Raw genomic sequence first — 16,571 nt, forward strand, 5'->3', positions numbered from 1 at the left:
ATCAATCACATTTATTGTCCCAAAGCCAGACGGTGGTTCCTGCGACCTGACAGACTTTCCCGTTCTCCCCAGGACTGCTGTGTGAGCTACGGTGGAATGTGGTATCTTAAGGGGACAGTGCAGTCCTGACAGCGGTGGTAGCAGTTTCTTTACTTCAAGGGATCTCCAAGACGAAAGAGGAAACCTGAAGTGGGCAGCACAGACAGTAACGCCACGGCCTGGGGAGCGTGGGGCAGGGTCTGACCTGCTCTGGGGCACGTGGGCATTGCAGACGGACGGTCACCGACACCCTGGCACGCTCACACGCCTGTTTGCACAGGTGCCTGGGTGCAGGGGCAGTGAGGAAGACAATGTGGGACCCTGTCTGCAGCCTGATGAATCTGGGATTTCTAGTGTATTTCAAATCTCGTTCTGTTTCATTATAAGAAAATAAAACGATATACTGACACAGACATGATGGAAAATCATGGTCTAATACTTTATTTTGTAAGTAATGCCAATAAATTAATTTGTTTACAAACATCCCAGTTTTTGTTAAATATCTAGATGCTCACACTCTGGTCTGAGCAGTGTAGTAGCCCTTAAAGCCCTCGATCGTCATATTCATGGAAACGCCAGGACAGGGAGCACGGAACAAAATCTCTGTCTCTGTACTCCATAGCAACCGTTCTCACCTCTTGTCTGTGAAATGAGTTATTTGGAATGTACCTACCTTTGAAACAGATGTGGAACAACTACAGGATTTCTTTTATGGGTGGGGGTTTTGTTTGAGGGATTTTTTTGCATTCCTGTATGCAAATGCAGCAAGGTAAGTAACTGAGTGCAACCTCTGGAAAGCATCCAGCTGTACTTATCACATGGCAACAGTGTAAAACCTCTATTTTGTGTAATGTTTTTAATAAAATTTTATCTTGAAGGTCAATTCTACTCCGCCTTGTATTTGTCCAAAAAGAAGTGGAAGCTGCACCTACTCCTTTTATAGCCTGAGGGCTTACAGAGGAAGCAAATGTCAGGAATGTTTTAGTAGGGCTCCGAGGTAGATAGTAAACTGCTTTACATCATTCTGCTCACATCGTGTTCTTCAGAGGTACCAGAGCGATCTGGCGCAGGGCCTGTGGCACAAGGTACAGTAACTGATCTCTTTGTTACAGGTTTATCACGGAAGCTTAGCTGCACTAAGATAAGCAATATCTCACTGTAAGTGTTGTAGAACGTGGTTACTTTACTGTTTGTGCTCTTTGAGCTCCTCATGTGATGGAAATTATAGCAGGGTGATTCTATTAATTTCATCTACTTATGCTCAGAAAAGGCTGAGTTGAGTTGTTGACTAAAATAAGCAGATTAAGGTAGTTAATCCAGATAAGACTGGCTAAGAATATTGTTACCATGCTTACGGTATTTCACATTTCTGTGGAAAATACCTATTTTTAAACTGCTAAAACTCTACCTTAATTAATAATCTGGTGCAGTTTATTAACTACATAAGTAAGTATAATTGGGAGGTGGTTTAAGTTCAGGCAGCTTTTGCAGCCTTTGTCCTGGTGTTGCGTGCACCCGTCCCTGACACGGCCCTGCTGCCGTAGTGTCACCTATGGCTGCATCTGGGAAGCTTCTCCCTGGGAAAGCCACAGTCTGAGAGAAGGTAGGAAAGAAGAACCCAGCCGTGGAGCTTTTTATTGCACAATATGTACAATTCAAAGTACAGTACAGCCAGCACTTAGCAATGGCACAGGTAGCTGAGGGGACGTGATATTACAGAAGAATCAATTAGTTCTGTGGAAATCTGAGAACATTTTTCATTAAAGCCTAAAAACTGTATATGTGAAAGTGCTCTAAATTAACCAACAGTAATACACCATAAAGATCACCCATGTAACCAAAGATTCTGAGGTGCTTTTACATGTCTTCTGGTCCAGCAGTGTGGGTAGCCCTTCCCCTGAAGTGGTGTGAACTATTAGTAGTAGATCATTTGTGACTAACAGTGTCATGCTTTTCTCACATAAGGTTACTGCTTTCCAGTATCTGAATTGGGGCAGAGCTCCAGGTGATGAGGATACAAGTGTTGGGGAAACCGTGACCACACACTTAACCTGATGGCGCAACAGCAGCTTTTCTGCCTTGTTTGTGTCCCCCTCCTTTTTGAACGGCACTGACAAACACCACAACCAGGAAAAAAGAGTTCCCCCTGGATTTCTATCCCAGACAGGCATATCCTTTTCTATTTAGTGTAACCTTTTTAAAATGCAAATTTAATGGGAACTCCATCTAAGCTGTGCAGGAAAGATGGTAAGACTAGATAACGCAGGTGCCGTCTGCCCTGAGTTGCCTGTTTCCTGGTTAGCACACATGGGCATAACTACTAGTTACACATGCAGCTTGACTGGATTATTTATTTGCTTCGGAAAAAAACATTCACAAGATTCAGATTCCCTTTCTTAAATAACTTTCAGAATGCAATACATGTTTTAGAGAAACTCTCACAATATTAAGTCTTATACTGCAGCTGAAGGACAGCTATACACCAACTTGGCAGGGTACAACATAAGGCAGACAGACCTGCAGCAGCAGCAGCTGAGCTAAAGCTGAGAAATTGTCGACATTCTGTGTCAGCCCTTTGGTATAACAGCAGCTCCAACAGGCAGTAAGCTGATTCCCGAGAACCACTGACCATTTTAAGCTCTGAGACCCTTTGTGAGGAAAAGGACATCACCTCTCGTTGCGCCTTCCCCCCACACCACCTTTGTGTTCTTCACACTTTGAAGCAGTTTTAAAGAACATTTTAATCCACATTCTTTGTTTTTCAGAATTTAAATACATAAGGATTATGATTAAGGAGTGGAGAAGGAGAGGAAGAACACGAGTGTGGTGCCTTGTTTTCAGCAGGATCTATCCTGGCAGCATTGTGTCCATCCATGCACCCCCAGGCAGCATGGACACTCAGGCTGATACTGGAATTAATAGCCAAACCAGTATGATAAGGTTTTACCAGGCCCGTCTCCTTCAAGCACTTGGACTTTGTGGTATGTAAGACTAAAAGCTATTCCACTACGTCAATGCTACCGCTAAAGTTAAATAGCTACACTGCAACTTTCTATCTTACCAAATACACATACAAATGTACTTTGCAGACAGTCCACCAAAGAACAGTAGGTCCCAAATAACATACATAGTCAGTTCACAGTATCTTGCCTTAAGACAAAGTGCCCTACGTAATAAACCATACCTAGAAAGCCACACAAACTTTACATCAAATCCTTTCTTAGTAGGCAGACATTTTATACAATCTGTGGGAGAGTTTAGTGCACGCAAAAACGTGGTTTTTAGCTTAACCCAAGCACAGTGCAAGCTGCTGTGCCAGCTCTCTGCTCCCTGCCAAAGCAAGCTCAGCTAGACAGCTGCCTTCATTCTCGAGAATCAAGGAGAGGCTGCTCATGAAGCTGGTCAGGGGCTTTGTGTTTGTTCATCTTCTACACAGATGAAGTTACAGGGCTAGAGCATCACCTGCCAGCAAAAGGAAAGCTTTAGTCTGATTCCTTTGAGAAGTACAGTACGGATTTCTTAGCGCTGTTATTTCTGAAGCGGACTAAAGAAACTAGTGTCAGTTACCGCTCTGGCCGGAGATTAACTGTGGTATAAAGTAGCAGTCCAGTATTCAGCTCTGATGTTTGTTCACTTTACAACCACCAGTTTGTGTGACAGGGCTAAACAACATTAAATCTATTGCTACATAGGTATAGGGAAACTAGTGGGTAACTAAGTAGCTTGTTAACGACAGGTCTACAAGCCAACTCAAAACATTGCTTCTGAGTGCTCAAGAAATACATCCATATCGGGGGCTTCTGACATTTGTGTGAAGTTTTTCCCCTTCTTGACTAACAGTCATCAACAGAAAATGGATAATCAGTGTGTCCAATGTTATGGCTGAGAGAAGAGGGACTTATACTTAGCTCTGTGTTCATCTATTTCTTCTTTTGTTTTTCTGATACAGCTAAAAATTTCCTTGAAGAGTGCTTTATATTCAGGAGGAGGATTTGTGGGAGAGTCACTTAGCTCCACATTTATGCATTCTTCAGTGTTAGCTGCAAGATCACACTGGGTATTCCCCATATCTAGGTCTTTGGAATACTGCTTCAGAGTTTGTACAGCCTTGTGTTTCAAAGAATCTTCGTCCATTTGACACTTCTTCAACAGCTCCTCATACTTCACTTTCAGAGCATTATACTGAGCGTCAACTTCATTAAGCACAGAGATTCCTCGCTGCTTCACAGCTTCGGCTCTCCTAATGCAGGTTTCTTCGTGGCCCCTTAGAATGTCTCCCCCTGCAGCGCTGCTTAGGAAAGTTTCACTGCTGCTCCGTTTCAGCGCCTTCTTCTCGAGCTCCGATACAGTCAGAAGTCCATCGTCTGCCGGGCTCTGACCAAGCTCCCTTTCTAAAGATTCCTTGAATGAAATGAAAAAGGATTCTGGCACCAATTTCTCTGCATTATGGAATGTGTTTTCAGACTGAAGTATCTGTCGCATTTCAGCCACTTCCACTTCTAACTCCTCTGCGCGAGCCCGATATAAGTCTGTATCAACAAGCCTCTGTTCGAGGTCACAGTTTTCTTTTACCATAAGACTATATTCCTCTTCCATTCTTATCCTCTTCTCTTTTTCTAGGTTAAGTTGGGCTTGCAGAACTGTAACTGCCTTTTTGAGGTTCTCATTTTCTTCTTCTAGAGGATTTAGCTGACTATCCATTGAGGCAATCTTTTCTGCAAACACATGATCATAAACAAAGTACCTGCAGAAACAAAAATAAGTTTTATCAAATGTAGGAAGTACAGCTGACCACACCTCCTAAAGTCTTCTTGTCCTGGGTAACTAATGACAGATTTAAACTGTGTGCTAACACACCTCCAAGTATACATAGTGGTCATTTACTAACCTATCAGTTCATTTAGCAGAGTTTCTAAGTACTTATATGCCATCAAATCAAGCCTCCCAGCTCTAAGCAGAATGGCAGCTTATTAACAGTTTGAAGTTACAGACAAGCTTATTCAATAACTACACCTACAATTTAAGTTTAAATAAACATGCAATGCTTTCTGATGCTCAGATTTTTTTTTTCTGCAGCACTCCAATCTGGTAACTTTTGTCACTCTAGATTGTGGAAACAAGCTTCAAAATTGACAAGGCAATTCTGTAGGCTGGTATTTCCAGAAGCCTCTGGCAGTTTGATGGAATCCACTCATTTTTGAGTTGTCAAGAAATAACATCTTTTTGGATATACAGATTTATTCTCCATTCCCACCTCCATGGAGTGCTGATGGCCCAGCCACAAGAGCCTGCTCTGCCTGTCTGTGGAGGTGCCTCACTTAGGAAGTTACTTTCTAGGACTGAAGCTGGTCTGAGCTTTTACCCCAGGTGATTGTCCTGGTGGGCACGCTAATGCAGTCCAGCTGGGTCAAACTGCTTTAGATTTTAAAAGCAGCCCACAGCTCCAGGCACCATTTTACCAGTTGAAGCATCATTTTCACTAGATTAAGTTCAGGAAAGCTATTGCAGGACTCCCACCTTCCTTGTCAAGAAAATATCCACAGACATCCAAGGAAAGAGTAAGTTACACTAAATATTTTGCATTTGGGATGACGATAGTTTTTCAGATTCTGTGTTTGGGCATTTATCAGACTGAAAAAAGTGGGGTGCGAATCGCTGTACGCCTTCTAGGCTACAATTTGATATGGTTGGAGACTTCAGGAAAGAACTTTCCAAGACAGAAAGTGGAACCTGCCATTTCTGTGGCACAAAGACTGGTGCAGTCTTGAAGCGTGGCAGCAGCAGTGGCAACACCACACAGTGCAGGTATTTTGCTACAACATCAGATGTTTTTCTGTTAGCTTGTTTGACGTCCGTGCTTGTGTCTTAATGTTTAAAGCTTTGCTTAAAATAATTTCAATATCATCTTTGCTATGTAAGGTAAAAAGTCTTACTGGCGAAGGTCATACAGCTCCTTCAAACAAGAGAAACTGTGCATTGATCTTGGCTGGTCAGATCTCTCATGGCTCATCCGACCTCGTCCAGACTTCTTCAGTTCTTCTACTTGTCGCTGCAGGTCATCTATGTGTGTTTGCAGATTTTCAATAGTCTCTGTCAAGCTAAAAAGGTGAAGGACTGCTGTTAAAACATCTGAGTGTTTAGTCAAGGACACGGGAATTTCTCATCCTCTTATATTGTAGTTTATTCTCTGAAGACTGCTCTTTGGCCCCAAAAGACCTTTAAATAAAATTATCCTTTCAGTTTAACAGTATTGTAGAACAACACTAGACAGAGACAGCCACACAATAACTACACAAATACACTTGGACAGCTCTTTTTCATGTTCTCAACTGGGGTTTGGGGAAGGGAGTCTAGTCTAAGTTTGTTACCTTAGTATCTTCTGTTGTGAAGCTCTACTCTCTGCAACCAGTTTTTGATTAGTGTCTTCTAGTTCTCTTGCTGTCACATCCAGCTGTTCATAGACTTTTGCGTGCTGATCATTCATCTGACGCAGGAGCTCCACTTGCTTCGTGAGGTACTGCAAGACAGTATTGCTGTTACTCGTTTATACTTGAAGCATAAAGACAGGTCTACTATTCTGCGTTTTTATCCACATTCATAGAGAAGTTTCAGAATCGTAGATTCCAGTGGTTGCTTTGGTGAATGCCTGGTTGTCTGGCGCTATCAGTTGCTCTGTTTGCCCTGTCACAGAGGTCAGCCCAGGCTGATCAAGCAGCCTATTGTCCAGAGGGGCTGGTTTGGTTGTACAAGCCGTGTTCATCCAGCCCCGCTGCAGCTCAGCCAGCGCCCAAACCTCCTGCCTTGGACTGTCTGTCCTGCAGCCGTCCCTGACACAGCCATGGACCCGGACTTCAAACAGCCCTTCTAAGAGCTGCAGTGGGCTACAACAGAAAGGTTCCAACAGTGTTGACCCAACAACTTTCTTAGCACTAAAACTGAAATATTGGGTAGCATTATCCATAACTAATTTCTTTTCAACTGACCAAAGTTTTTCCAGTCTGAAGCAGCACTAGGTTCAGCAGAACAGAATTTAGGTTGTGGTTGCACTTAAGACAGTATGTGGGCTACTATGTGTCAGAAAGTAAAATCAAATTATTTAATTCAATCTATAATTTCCCACAGGGAGCTATTCCAGTTACTGTAACCCCCCAAAAAAGGTCTCCTGCCAAAAACACAACTACTCAACATGAAGTATTTCATTTTAATCCTCTTTAGTTTTACAATTAACAACACAGACCATCAAGTTTCTTGAATTATGTCAGAAAGCTTGGAATTCTCAGTCTAAAAGCAGTTAACAATCACCTATGGCTCTTAATACAAGTGTCTTATATTGTCCCACCCAGGATAGGGCTGATCCAATTCTGAAACTCCACACAAGAGTTTGCATCAGACTTGAACAAAAAACCCTAACCCTTTAAATCAGAACTACTTTGTTCTTACCTAGAATGTATTTCTTGCAATATATTCTGTATTACCACATGCTACTTACTGAAAAATAAACTTCCATAGGAACATCCAGCACACTTCTGGGTAGATTACTTCTCTTTACATAAGCCTGTTAGATACTCAAAAGTTCTAATATTCTACTTAACCTTTTACCTCATTAGAAGATTGATGGGTTTACATTTTAGGCAATTTAAGAACAGATAATAAGTTAATCTAGGACTAGTAACTGCTACATACAGACTCCCAGAAGATCAACATGATAGCAGCTGGCCAGATCCTTTTGTGGCCTGTGTGCACATGACAGAGGATTTACACAAAAATAGTACGTGGATTAGCAGCAGAATCTCAATGTGACCCATTTCAGATTAACTTTCCCTATTGGTTATTCTCAGAAGGAGCTGGAGATCTTCAGATTTTCTTCAGCAGTACAAGTGTGGCTAAGCACAGAAACCAAGGCTTTGGTGCCAGAATTAGATGCTACCACTTAGAACAATGGGCTTTAGCAGAAGTTTCAGATGAACAGAAGAGGTGAAGGACCATTTTCTCCACCTTGCATCTCCCAGATGTTCAGTGCTGGTGTCAAGTTGGCCTGGAATTATCAGGCCACCAAAACAAAGTATAGATGTGGTAATAAATGCTTTACAAGTTCACATTTATTCCACCTCCCATGTACCTGAGCACCTAAGATGCAGCAGCAGTTGAGACTTGCTGCGTTCTCCCACATGATGAAAGGAGAGCATCGGTATTTCTGAAGTCTGAGTGCTGAGAACATTCAGGCAGGAATAAAGCTGCACTTTCAATCCAGCACTTATTACATCTATAATGATTAGTCAGTGGCACGCGTGTCAGCACAGAGGTCAGATATAATGATCTAAGGCTGTAAAACACTTAGTAAGTCAGCATTTAATGTATTAGATGTAATCTTAAGCATCCCAAAGCCTTTGACCCTTCCCCTTCAGTGCAGATAAGGTAGTACTGTATTTCAGAATGATTTCTTAGCCAGTTTGGACTTTGCAACCTACAAGATATGAATTAATAGGAAAAAAACCCCAAAGATTTACTCTGATACACTGTACTGAAAAAGCTAGTAAAAAAATGCAGCAGAGTAGCATCAGGAACAGCTGCAAGATCATCTTTAGGTTACAGAGACATGCACTTGAAAATTAGGAAACATCAAGCATGGAGACTGGACATGCCACTTGCACATGTATCCTGTGCAGAGGGGTCTCCTGCGTTCCCACAAAAGACAGAAATACAGGTTTGAAAATAACTGACTGAACTGCTTTTACCCGCTAAAAAGTACTGCACATTGCACATGCTAACTTCACTGGCATTTGTTTCAGTGAATTCCTGTAACAATCCCTTATGCCAGTAAGTTAATACATTCGGTTCCTCCATCGTGAGGTTCTCTGTGTATTTGAAGAAGAGGTTCATTTGATTTTCCCAATGTATGCTCCTACCCATGTCGGGGAGAGGAGGAAAGAGAAGAAATAGGTATCAGATAAAACCTTTGAAAAGCAGTATTGCACAAGTCCTGATCTGTTTGTTTTTGATTGGCTAAGCAAAGCAAGGTATCGAGAGAATAAATGAGTCTGTCACTGAGGTTATCATCTGAACATACAAGTACTTGACACTGGGACACACCAGCTATAGATCACCGCTGGAAGGACACTTGTGACCACGTCCTGCTGAGCTCCCTTACCTAGTCAATAAATGCTAACCCACCAAAAAAGCTTAAGCCAACACGATAGTACATCTTCAATGGCACTAGACTGTTTCTATGGATGAATGCAGCTTAGCAACAATATGTTTTCCATATTTCAAGATAGCATTCAAATACATCTGCTGATGGAATAGCTACACTCAATGAGCCAGGTTAGTTACCTATTGCGAAGTTATGTTGTGTTATTTCAAAAGGTGTGTTGTAACTGTTGAACACTTCCTTAGACACGGTTGCTCATACCTTAAGTAGATCAGTATTTGTATAGCACCTTAAAGTGTTTGTCCTCTCTAAATCTTAAGAAATAATTAATCTTTTATAAAAAACATTAATGGCAATGAGATATTTTAAGTTTCTGCATTAAATACATTTCTTTGTAATGCTGTGGCACTAATATCAGCTATGCCAACCACTGTATCACAGAATGAATAAGATAACAAAGATGCCATTTAGCACATAATACAGGAAATAGCCAAAGTATCAAGTATAAAGCACAAGTACCTTATAAAGAAAACCTGCACCCAGAAATTGTGCATGACCTAATAAAAATGCTGCATTTTTTGCTAACATGACTACTTTAAAGATACCTACATATCTGTAAGTATTAAGCTTAGGATTCCTTAAATTACCTGCTACCACTCCAATGTTATGTGTTTCAAGTCTTAAGTTGCAGCTGTACAAAAGCCACATACCATCTGTAACTGTGTAAGTACTGCTTGCACAAAAGAACTCAGATTTTGTAAAAATCCCGTGCATAGCAGTCACAGCCAGTTCTCTGTGATTCGCACCGAAACCAAACTGAAATGCTGACTACATTTCCAATATGTTGTCAGTCAGCAGAGCGCTGAATATTTAATAATTTAATTATTAGAGACCATGCATTGCCCTCCAATAGCTGGAAAAAAATTCATTATGCTGACAAATGCTATGTCTGCAAGAACAGAGCAATACTGAAGCAGGAAAAAAAAAGGAAAATTGCCAAAAATGGCCAGATTTTTCCATAAAATAGCACAAAGATGAGTGGTTTTGAAAGGGTGGTTATGATTTTTCCCCCACCCTTGAAAATACAGAACAATATATCCCCTACATCCTGTATTTAGATACTATTTTAGTGTTTGGCTTTGCCTTTTGTATGTGTGTTTGGGTTTTTTTGTTGTTGTTGCTTGTTGTTGTTGCCGTGGGGTTTATATTGTTTGTTTCTTTTGTTTTTTATTGAAGTAGACTTTAGCTTCCTTTACCACAGCTCAGTTTAGTGCAAGTACATAGCCTCAGATTTTTCTTAAGTCTCTCTCCTGCACTTACGAGCATTTAAATTTCAGTACAGTAACAACTACCATTGTCATATAATTATTTAAATTATTAATTTATTCATCATATAATTTAATGCCATTTTACCTGGTAAGATCAGCAAAGTTTAGCAATAAAATAACTGAAGTAACTTTTCTGTACGAAAAGAAAAACACCAGTTATTTGGCATTAAACAAGCCAAATCCAACATAACGCTTAATGGCACAAAGCTTCCCGTAATGAGACAAAAAGTTCTAACCATGATCAAGCCTATAGAGGTTCTCAGATTCTCAAAGTAGCAGAGGTAGTTAAACATTGTTCAGTATTTTTCTTTCAAGTGTCCATCAGATGCCAAGAAATTCACATCTCAACTTATGTGCTGTTATGTTGCAAGTTTAGATGCTTTAACACTTGGATCACATAAATATTTACCTCTATCTCCTGCAGTTGCTCTTGATTTGTTGCATACATTTGTTGTAAAGATTCTTCTAGTTCAGTGTTACGGTCCAGTAGTGTCTTCCCAAGCTCAGCAGCAAGGTGAAGATCTAAACAAAGAAATCATGTTTGCACTTAAGTTATAGAGCAAATAATACAATCTAATTTTAAGGTATTTTAAGCAAATACTCGAGGGGTATTTTTATTGCTGTTTTAACTGCTCTAAGTTACTTCCAGTACCCAAAAAGAAAGTTAGCTTACGTTTAAGTAGAACATTCATATGCCATCTATAACACAAGTCAGCCCTAAAACCTAGAAGTTGCCCTTATTTCATGAAGCTTCCTTAGTTTCTCCTTTGGTCCTTCAGCCACAGGTCAGACACCTGCACCATCTGCCCAGTACTGCACCAGCTCTCTACCCAAGGTCTGTTAGCTGCATTTCACCATGTTTCCAGCACTCATATTTCTGAAGAATAAACATAAAAGGCCCTGTAAATGTTCATCAGGCTAAACCCAGCCCAAAGCTGATTGCCCTCTTAATTAATTTCTTCCCCATTGCCCTTTCACCAAGAAGCTCAGGTCATACTGGATCAAAGTGCTAAATGAAAGTTTCACCTGCCTTTTATGGTGAAAAAAATAACATCAAAAGACATAACACTGATAAAGAAATGTAGCTATTCTGCTTTTTGAGCTCATAAACCTAGGAGACAAGAATTGTTTTATATGCTCCAAAACATCATTTTAAATGTCACTTGTTCTCAGGCACTTAATCTCAATTTCACTTCAGTCATCCTCAATCACCTCCAGGGTGCAGTGACTGTAGTTGTTTCAAATTAAGAAATAAGTCATCTGAACACTCAGTCTCCTTCTACAGGGAAGCTCGATATTTGTTCAACAGCATCAGTAGTGCTTGGTATTCTATATTCTGATGTTTAAAGACACGCGTAATTTAAAAGCTAACATAATATGACCAAGCATCAATCTCGGTGTTATTGCTAAAATTGTAATTACTCTGTACAGGGATTACATGTTAAGAATGCAACAGGTTTCAAAACCTCTCATTTTCCACCTCCTTCCCATCACCTGGACCACAACCAGGTTGTCTCCCGCCTGCGTGCATACAACGTTATTAGTTTTCACAAAGAACTAGCATCGCTAATGGGAAGGAGACAGAAGAAAAGTCAAGAAAATTTAAGTCTTCTTGAAGTGAATCTGAATTTAATATACAAGAGACACATATTGCATCATCAGTAGTGGCAGCCAGACCAGAAAATACATTCCACTTTCACATGATTAAGATGCCCTTGTTTTAACTTATCTCTTTCCTTCCTGCCATTTCCCAATAATCTTATCAACTAGTTATTGTAACAGACAGAACACTGTTCCAAGATCGGTCTGCGCTAACCTTCAGTTTGGCAGCCTGTCCAAAACAATTATTCCACCTACATACAGAAGCCAAAGACCAAACTTGGGCTTACAAGGACAAGCGAGTAGGAGCATTTGTCTATTAAGCTGTAGATGTCTAGTTCTGGCAAAACAACAGCTGTGGTATTCTTTACACATTCTTTACAGCTGCAGTGTATTTTTTCCTACCTTAAGGTCAGATTCTTAGAATAAATGCCACAAAAAATATTTAAAACAAGTCCCAGTGCATAGGAGCTCTTCCCAGTTTAAGAAGATGTATGACCAGGAGCCACATGGCATACTGATCTCTGCTTAGGAGTTTATCCTCATACAGCTTTTTCATTGCAACACCACTTGTTAAGAAACAGAGCCTGTTCTAGAGCTGGGGTTTAAAGTATTTGGATAAGGAAACCTTGAGGTGTTCTGCTTAAGTTTTTCCCATTTTAAAACAGAGATTGCACCTTTTTTACCCATGGACAGAATAACTCCCAGTCAACACCAAGCTGTTTGTTCTGTTGCATTACAGAATACTGTAGTCTTCAAATCCAGTGAATCTATCATCCTGTTCAAGCTGGAGTCCCAATTCACAAGTTCTCATACTACACAAATCTTTACTAGGAGCCACAATCTTTAAAGCTGGTCAACAATTCCAAGCAAAGACTAAACAGCGCATTCTTTTATTTTAATAGAGTAAGAGGTTTAGAGAGGATTTAGGATTACCTTAAAGATGTAATAAATAATGGAATTACTTGCTGCCATTTCCCTTCCCAAAGTGAAAGTTTGTTTTAATGTTTAAGTACATTTAGGAGTTGATAGTTTCATTCCTACATGCCCCCTCATCTACAAAACCAAGTAGCACATACCACACAGTACTTTGAATACAATGTGAATAATAGAATTCATGTCATTATATTTACAGACTCATTCTGTTTATTAGAATGGCAGAAGCACAAATGAGCTACTATAAGAGAAGCATGCTCTTTTTTAATTAAGGCAATTTGTTTCTGAGCGGGAGAAGACAAATGGAAGAGCTCAGGAATATGCAATAAAACCCTAACCTCCTACCCCCAGAGAAAGCAAGAACTGAAACAATTTGACCTCTTCTAAAAATAAGAATTTGCTTTGCATCCATTTTTCTATATTGTTAAGTACCTATAAGCCCTCTGAAGAGCAAATTTTAACAGCGAGATGTACAATATACCTGTGTTCTCCAGATACAGAAACAAAAGTTAATTTACATTTCTCTTAGAGAGTTGCTCTACAATACCAGATGCACACAGCATTTTCTTTTGTAAATTTATGTTAAGTAAAAGCTAGGTTCTGTCAGAGACATGCATTTTTCCTTTTTACCAGAAAGATGTAAGCAGAGAGGTTTTTAATAATGCAAACTGCATAGCACAGATCTTAAGATCTTCATTTTAGTAAATCTGATCAGTTGTACTGGTGTGTAACCGCTCCATCAGAAATCCCCAAACCAAAACAAAACGTGAATGATAGCTCCTCTGAGATGCTGAACAGCCACAATCTCTTCTGACAGTGTTACTATAATTGAGAAAAACAAAAAAACCACAACAGTACCAAAATCCTTCTCTTCTACTTTTATCATAATACATCTAACAAAATGAAACAGGGAATTTTCAATCTAAAACAAGCCTGTTCTTTTCAACAGCAAATGGCATTAGTACAAGATACATAAGAAAGCCTGGCTAAAGTTTATTTAACTGTAAAATTAAACCCTTAATTTTTTCTTACTTGCTTCATATTTCCTACTCCATGTTCAGACGACCCTCTGTTCCGTTAAAGAGAGTAACAGCAAGATGTAAAAGAGCAGTCACAGACAATAATTCTTTTTCAAGTGTCAGCATACTGCAGCACAGCATGGATACTGCACAAGGAATGATGGCGGATCCCATCCTTAAAAGAATTCCATGAGCATTCTGTTTTCATGAATGGCATGCCAGAAAAGCCCACCTCCATTGTCAAGGCAAAAGCTTTTAGTGCATACAAAGACTGTCAAAGCTTTTCCAAAACCCTACCCTAACTTCAAGATTTAAAGACTGGCTGATTAGGTCTACAAGCTTGTTTCAGGGTGCCTCCTAATGTTTTACAACCTCAGTTTTCTCATAAATGTACTCCTCAGTTTTTAAAGTGCACTGATTGTTTGAGTTGTTGAAAAGATTAAAGAGACCTCGATAAGCAATCTTACTACTCTATTTACCTACACTGGTATTGCTTAGTCTGAGGAGAAGGTAGAGTGTCTTTCAGACTTCAGGAATAAACTATAATAGAATATTTAAACAACATTCCTGTAAGGAATTTCTTCTTTGCATTTCAACTTGCCCATCAGTTTATTTTTCTCCTTTCCCTTTTGGCAAGGCTATCAGTCACTTCCGTTTAGGCTTGTAAAGAGATAATACCCTTCAAAATGCACTAACCTCTAGAATGGAATACTGATTCTTAAAAGCTCACAGCAGAGAGAAAATTGTGATTATTTGACTCATTTTACTTAAAAAATGAAGTTAAAGAACCCTCAATACGGCAAGAAGTCAGTTGCTATACATTGTGGAGTCTCTTTGTAGGTCTTCCACCCCATAAGTAGTTTTTACTACTGACGTAGTAAAGAGATGATTGCTAAATTGTGTCTTCAAATTTTCAACTCTCTTCCCTTTGACAGCAAACTACAGATTCAGGATCTTATTTAAATTGATTGGCTTATATTCTAGAGCCATGAAAACATCTATTTCAAGCAAAGAGTATCTAAATACAACCTTCAAACACCTATTTTATAGTCAAAGCATACAATTAGAGACCTATTCCTGTCTCAGAAAAAGTTTCTGCTGTCAGATCCCTGATCTCAGTGCAAAAGACGCTTAGCTAGGATGAGCTTTCAATAGTATCTTTCTTTATAGTCTATAGTAAGGTAGCACCTACCAGTCCCAAGAACTAATGTACTTCAATGTAAAAAGTCACAGGCTGGAGCAAGTTTGCAGGGAGCCACTTCACAGCTTTCAGCTGGCCTTTTAACACCAATTCAGGATTAATAACAAAAAGTAGAACTAAGTAAATACCAGTTGTAAATGCCACCGAGCGCTTAAGGAAATTACACATTCTTTCCATATCATGTCTGTAGAAGATTTTTAGTGTGATCATACTCGTGCATTTCTGTGACTCCTCCCTCACTGGTGAAATGAGAACAGTATTTACCTCTTGCATGTGGTGTTTTAAGACCTATTGACAGAATGACATACAGGAGCTGGGTACATATAATTCAGACACATAGTGGAGTTGTGTATTTTAGGAAGAAAACTCAGAAAGTTTTTAATAATGAACCCGCACAGCTACTCGAGCTACACAGCTAATCGAGCACAGCTACATTTACAACTTCACCGACTGGAAGCCCTTATAAAAGGTTCAAAAGGACTCGATGCAGCATCCTGCCCGCTACTTCCAGCGCCCGCCCTGCAGAGCTGACGACGTCCCGACAAGGTGCAACTTCTCAGAGCCGCTGCCCTCCCTCCCTGCCGGGGTGAGAGCGACCCAGCACGCCTGAGCTCGGCTGCAGCAGCCCCTTCCGTCAAACAAAGCCGGCTGCAACCCGCAGCCACACCAGCAATCCCCCTGCCTGCGCGCCCAGGGCGGTGGGAGCGCGGCCGGGAGGGCATCCCGGACTCCCGGCTACGACAGTGGCGGGGCGGCACAAGCCTCTCCGCTCCGCGACCCTCGCCGGCGGCTTCTGCCCCCTCACGCCCTTCCCGCCGCCCCGCCCGAGCGCCCCGCGTCCCTCCGGGCTCCGCAGCGCCGTGGTGCCGGTGCCCCGCGCTGCCCGCCACCCCTTCCCCCGCCGACCCCCGCAGCGGCTGCCCGCGGCCCCTTCCCTCACACGCCCTTCTCGCCACAGCCCCTTCCCTCGCACGCCCCCCGCGCCGGCTCACCTTGCTGCAGGTCCTGCTGGTCGTACCAGGGCTCATCCTCGCGGATCTCGAACTCCTCCACCAGGCTGTCGGCCAGCATCGCGCCCCTTCCCTTCCCGGGGCGGCGGGAGGACGACACGGCAGCGCCCACGCGAACGAGTCCCCTCACGCCGAGCGACGGCGGGGCAGGGCAAGCCGGCAGCCGCTCCTCTCCTTTAAAAGCCGCCTCCGGCCATTGCCGAGCGTTTCCGGACTTTGCCGAACCTCTCCCCCTTCTGGTCGGGCTGCGCGAAGCTACCGGCGGCAACGTGGCAAGCTACAGCCACCCGC

At 41.5% G+C, this 16,571-nt stretch overlaps 2 protein-coding genes across 5 annotated transcripts in view; one reads left to right on the plus strand and one right to left on the minus strand.

Moving 5' to 3' along the window:
• Positions 1-922, plus strand: part of POLR3E (RNA polymerase III subunit E) — a 29,043-nt gene extending 28,121 nt beyond the window's left edge. For all 4 annotated transcript variants that reach the window (XM_065850496.2, XM_071815392.1, XM_065850497.2 and 1 more), the window contains one exon: positions 73-922. In XM_065850496.2, the coding sequence (XP_065706568.1) occupies positions 73-129 (57 nt within the window). In that variant the 3' untranslated portion in view covers positions 130-922. The remainder of the gene's footprint in view (positions 1-72) is intronic.
• On the minus strand, positions 455-16,571 carry CDR2 (cerebellar degeneration related protein 2). The gene is made up of 5 exons (XM_065850498.2): positions 16,263-16,571; positions 10,925-11,037; positions 6,408-6,556; positions 5,973-6,137; positions 455-4,783 (listed from the first exon to the last, which is right to left on the minus strand). The coding sequence occupies exons 1-5, from the start codon at positions 16,339-16,341 to the stop codon at positions 3,916-3,918; spliced, it is 1,374 nt and encodes a 457-aa protein (XP_065706570.1). The 5' UTR covers positions 16,342-16,571; the 3' UTR covers positions 455-3,915.

Source organism: Patagioenas fasciata, chromosome 15 (assembly GCF_037038585.1).
Source record: "Patagioenas fasciata isolate bPatFas1 chromosome 15, bPatFas1.hap1, whole genome shotgun sequence".
In the NCBI taxonomy this organism is placed as follows: Eukaryota; Metazoa; Chordata; class Aves; order Columbiformes; family Columbidae; genus Patagioenas; species Patagioenas fasciata.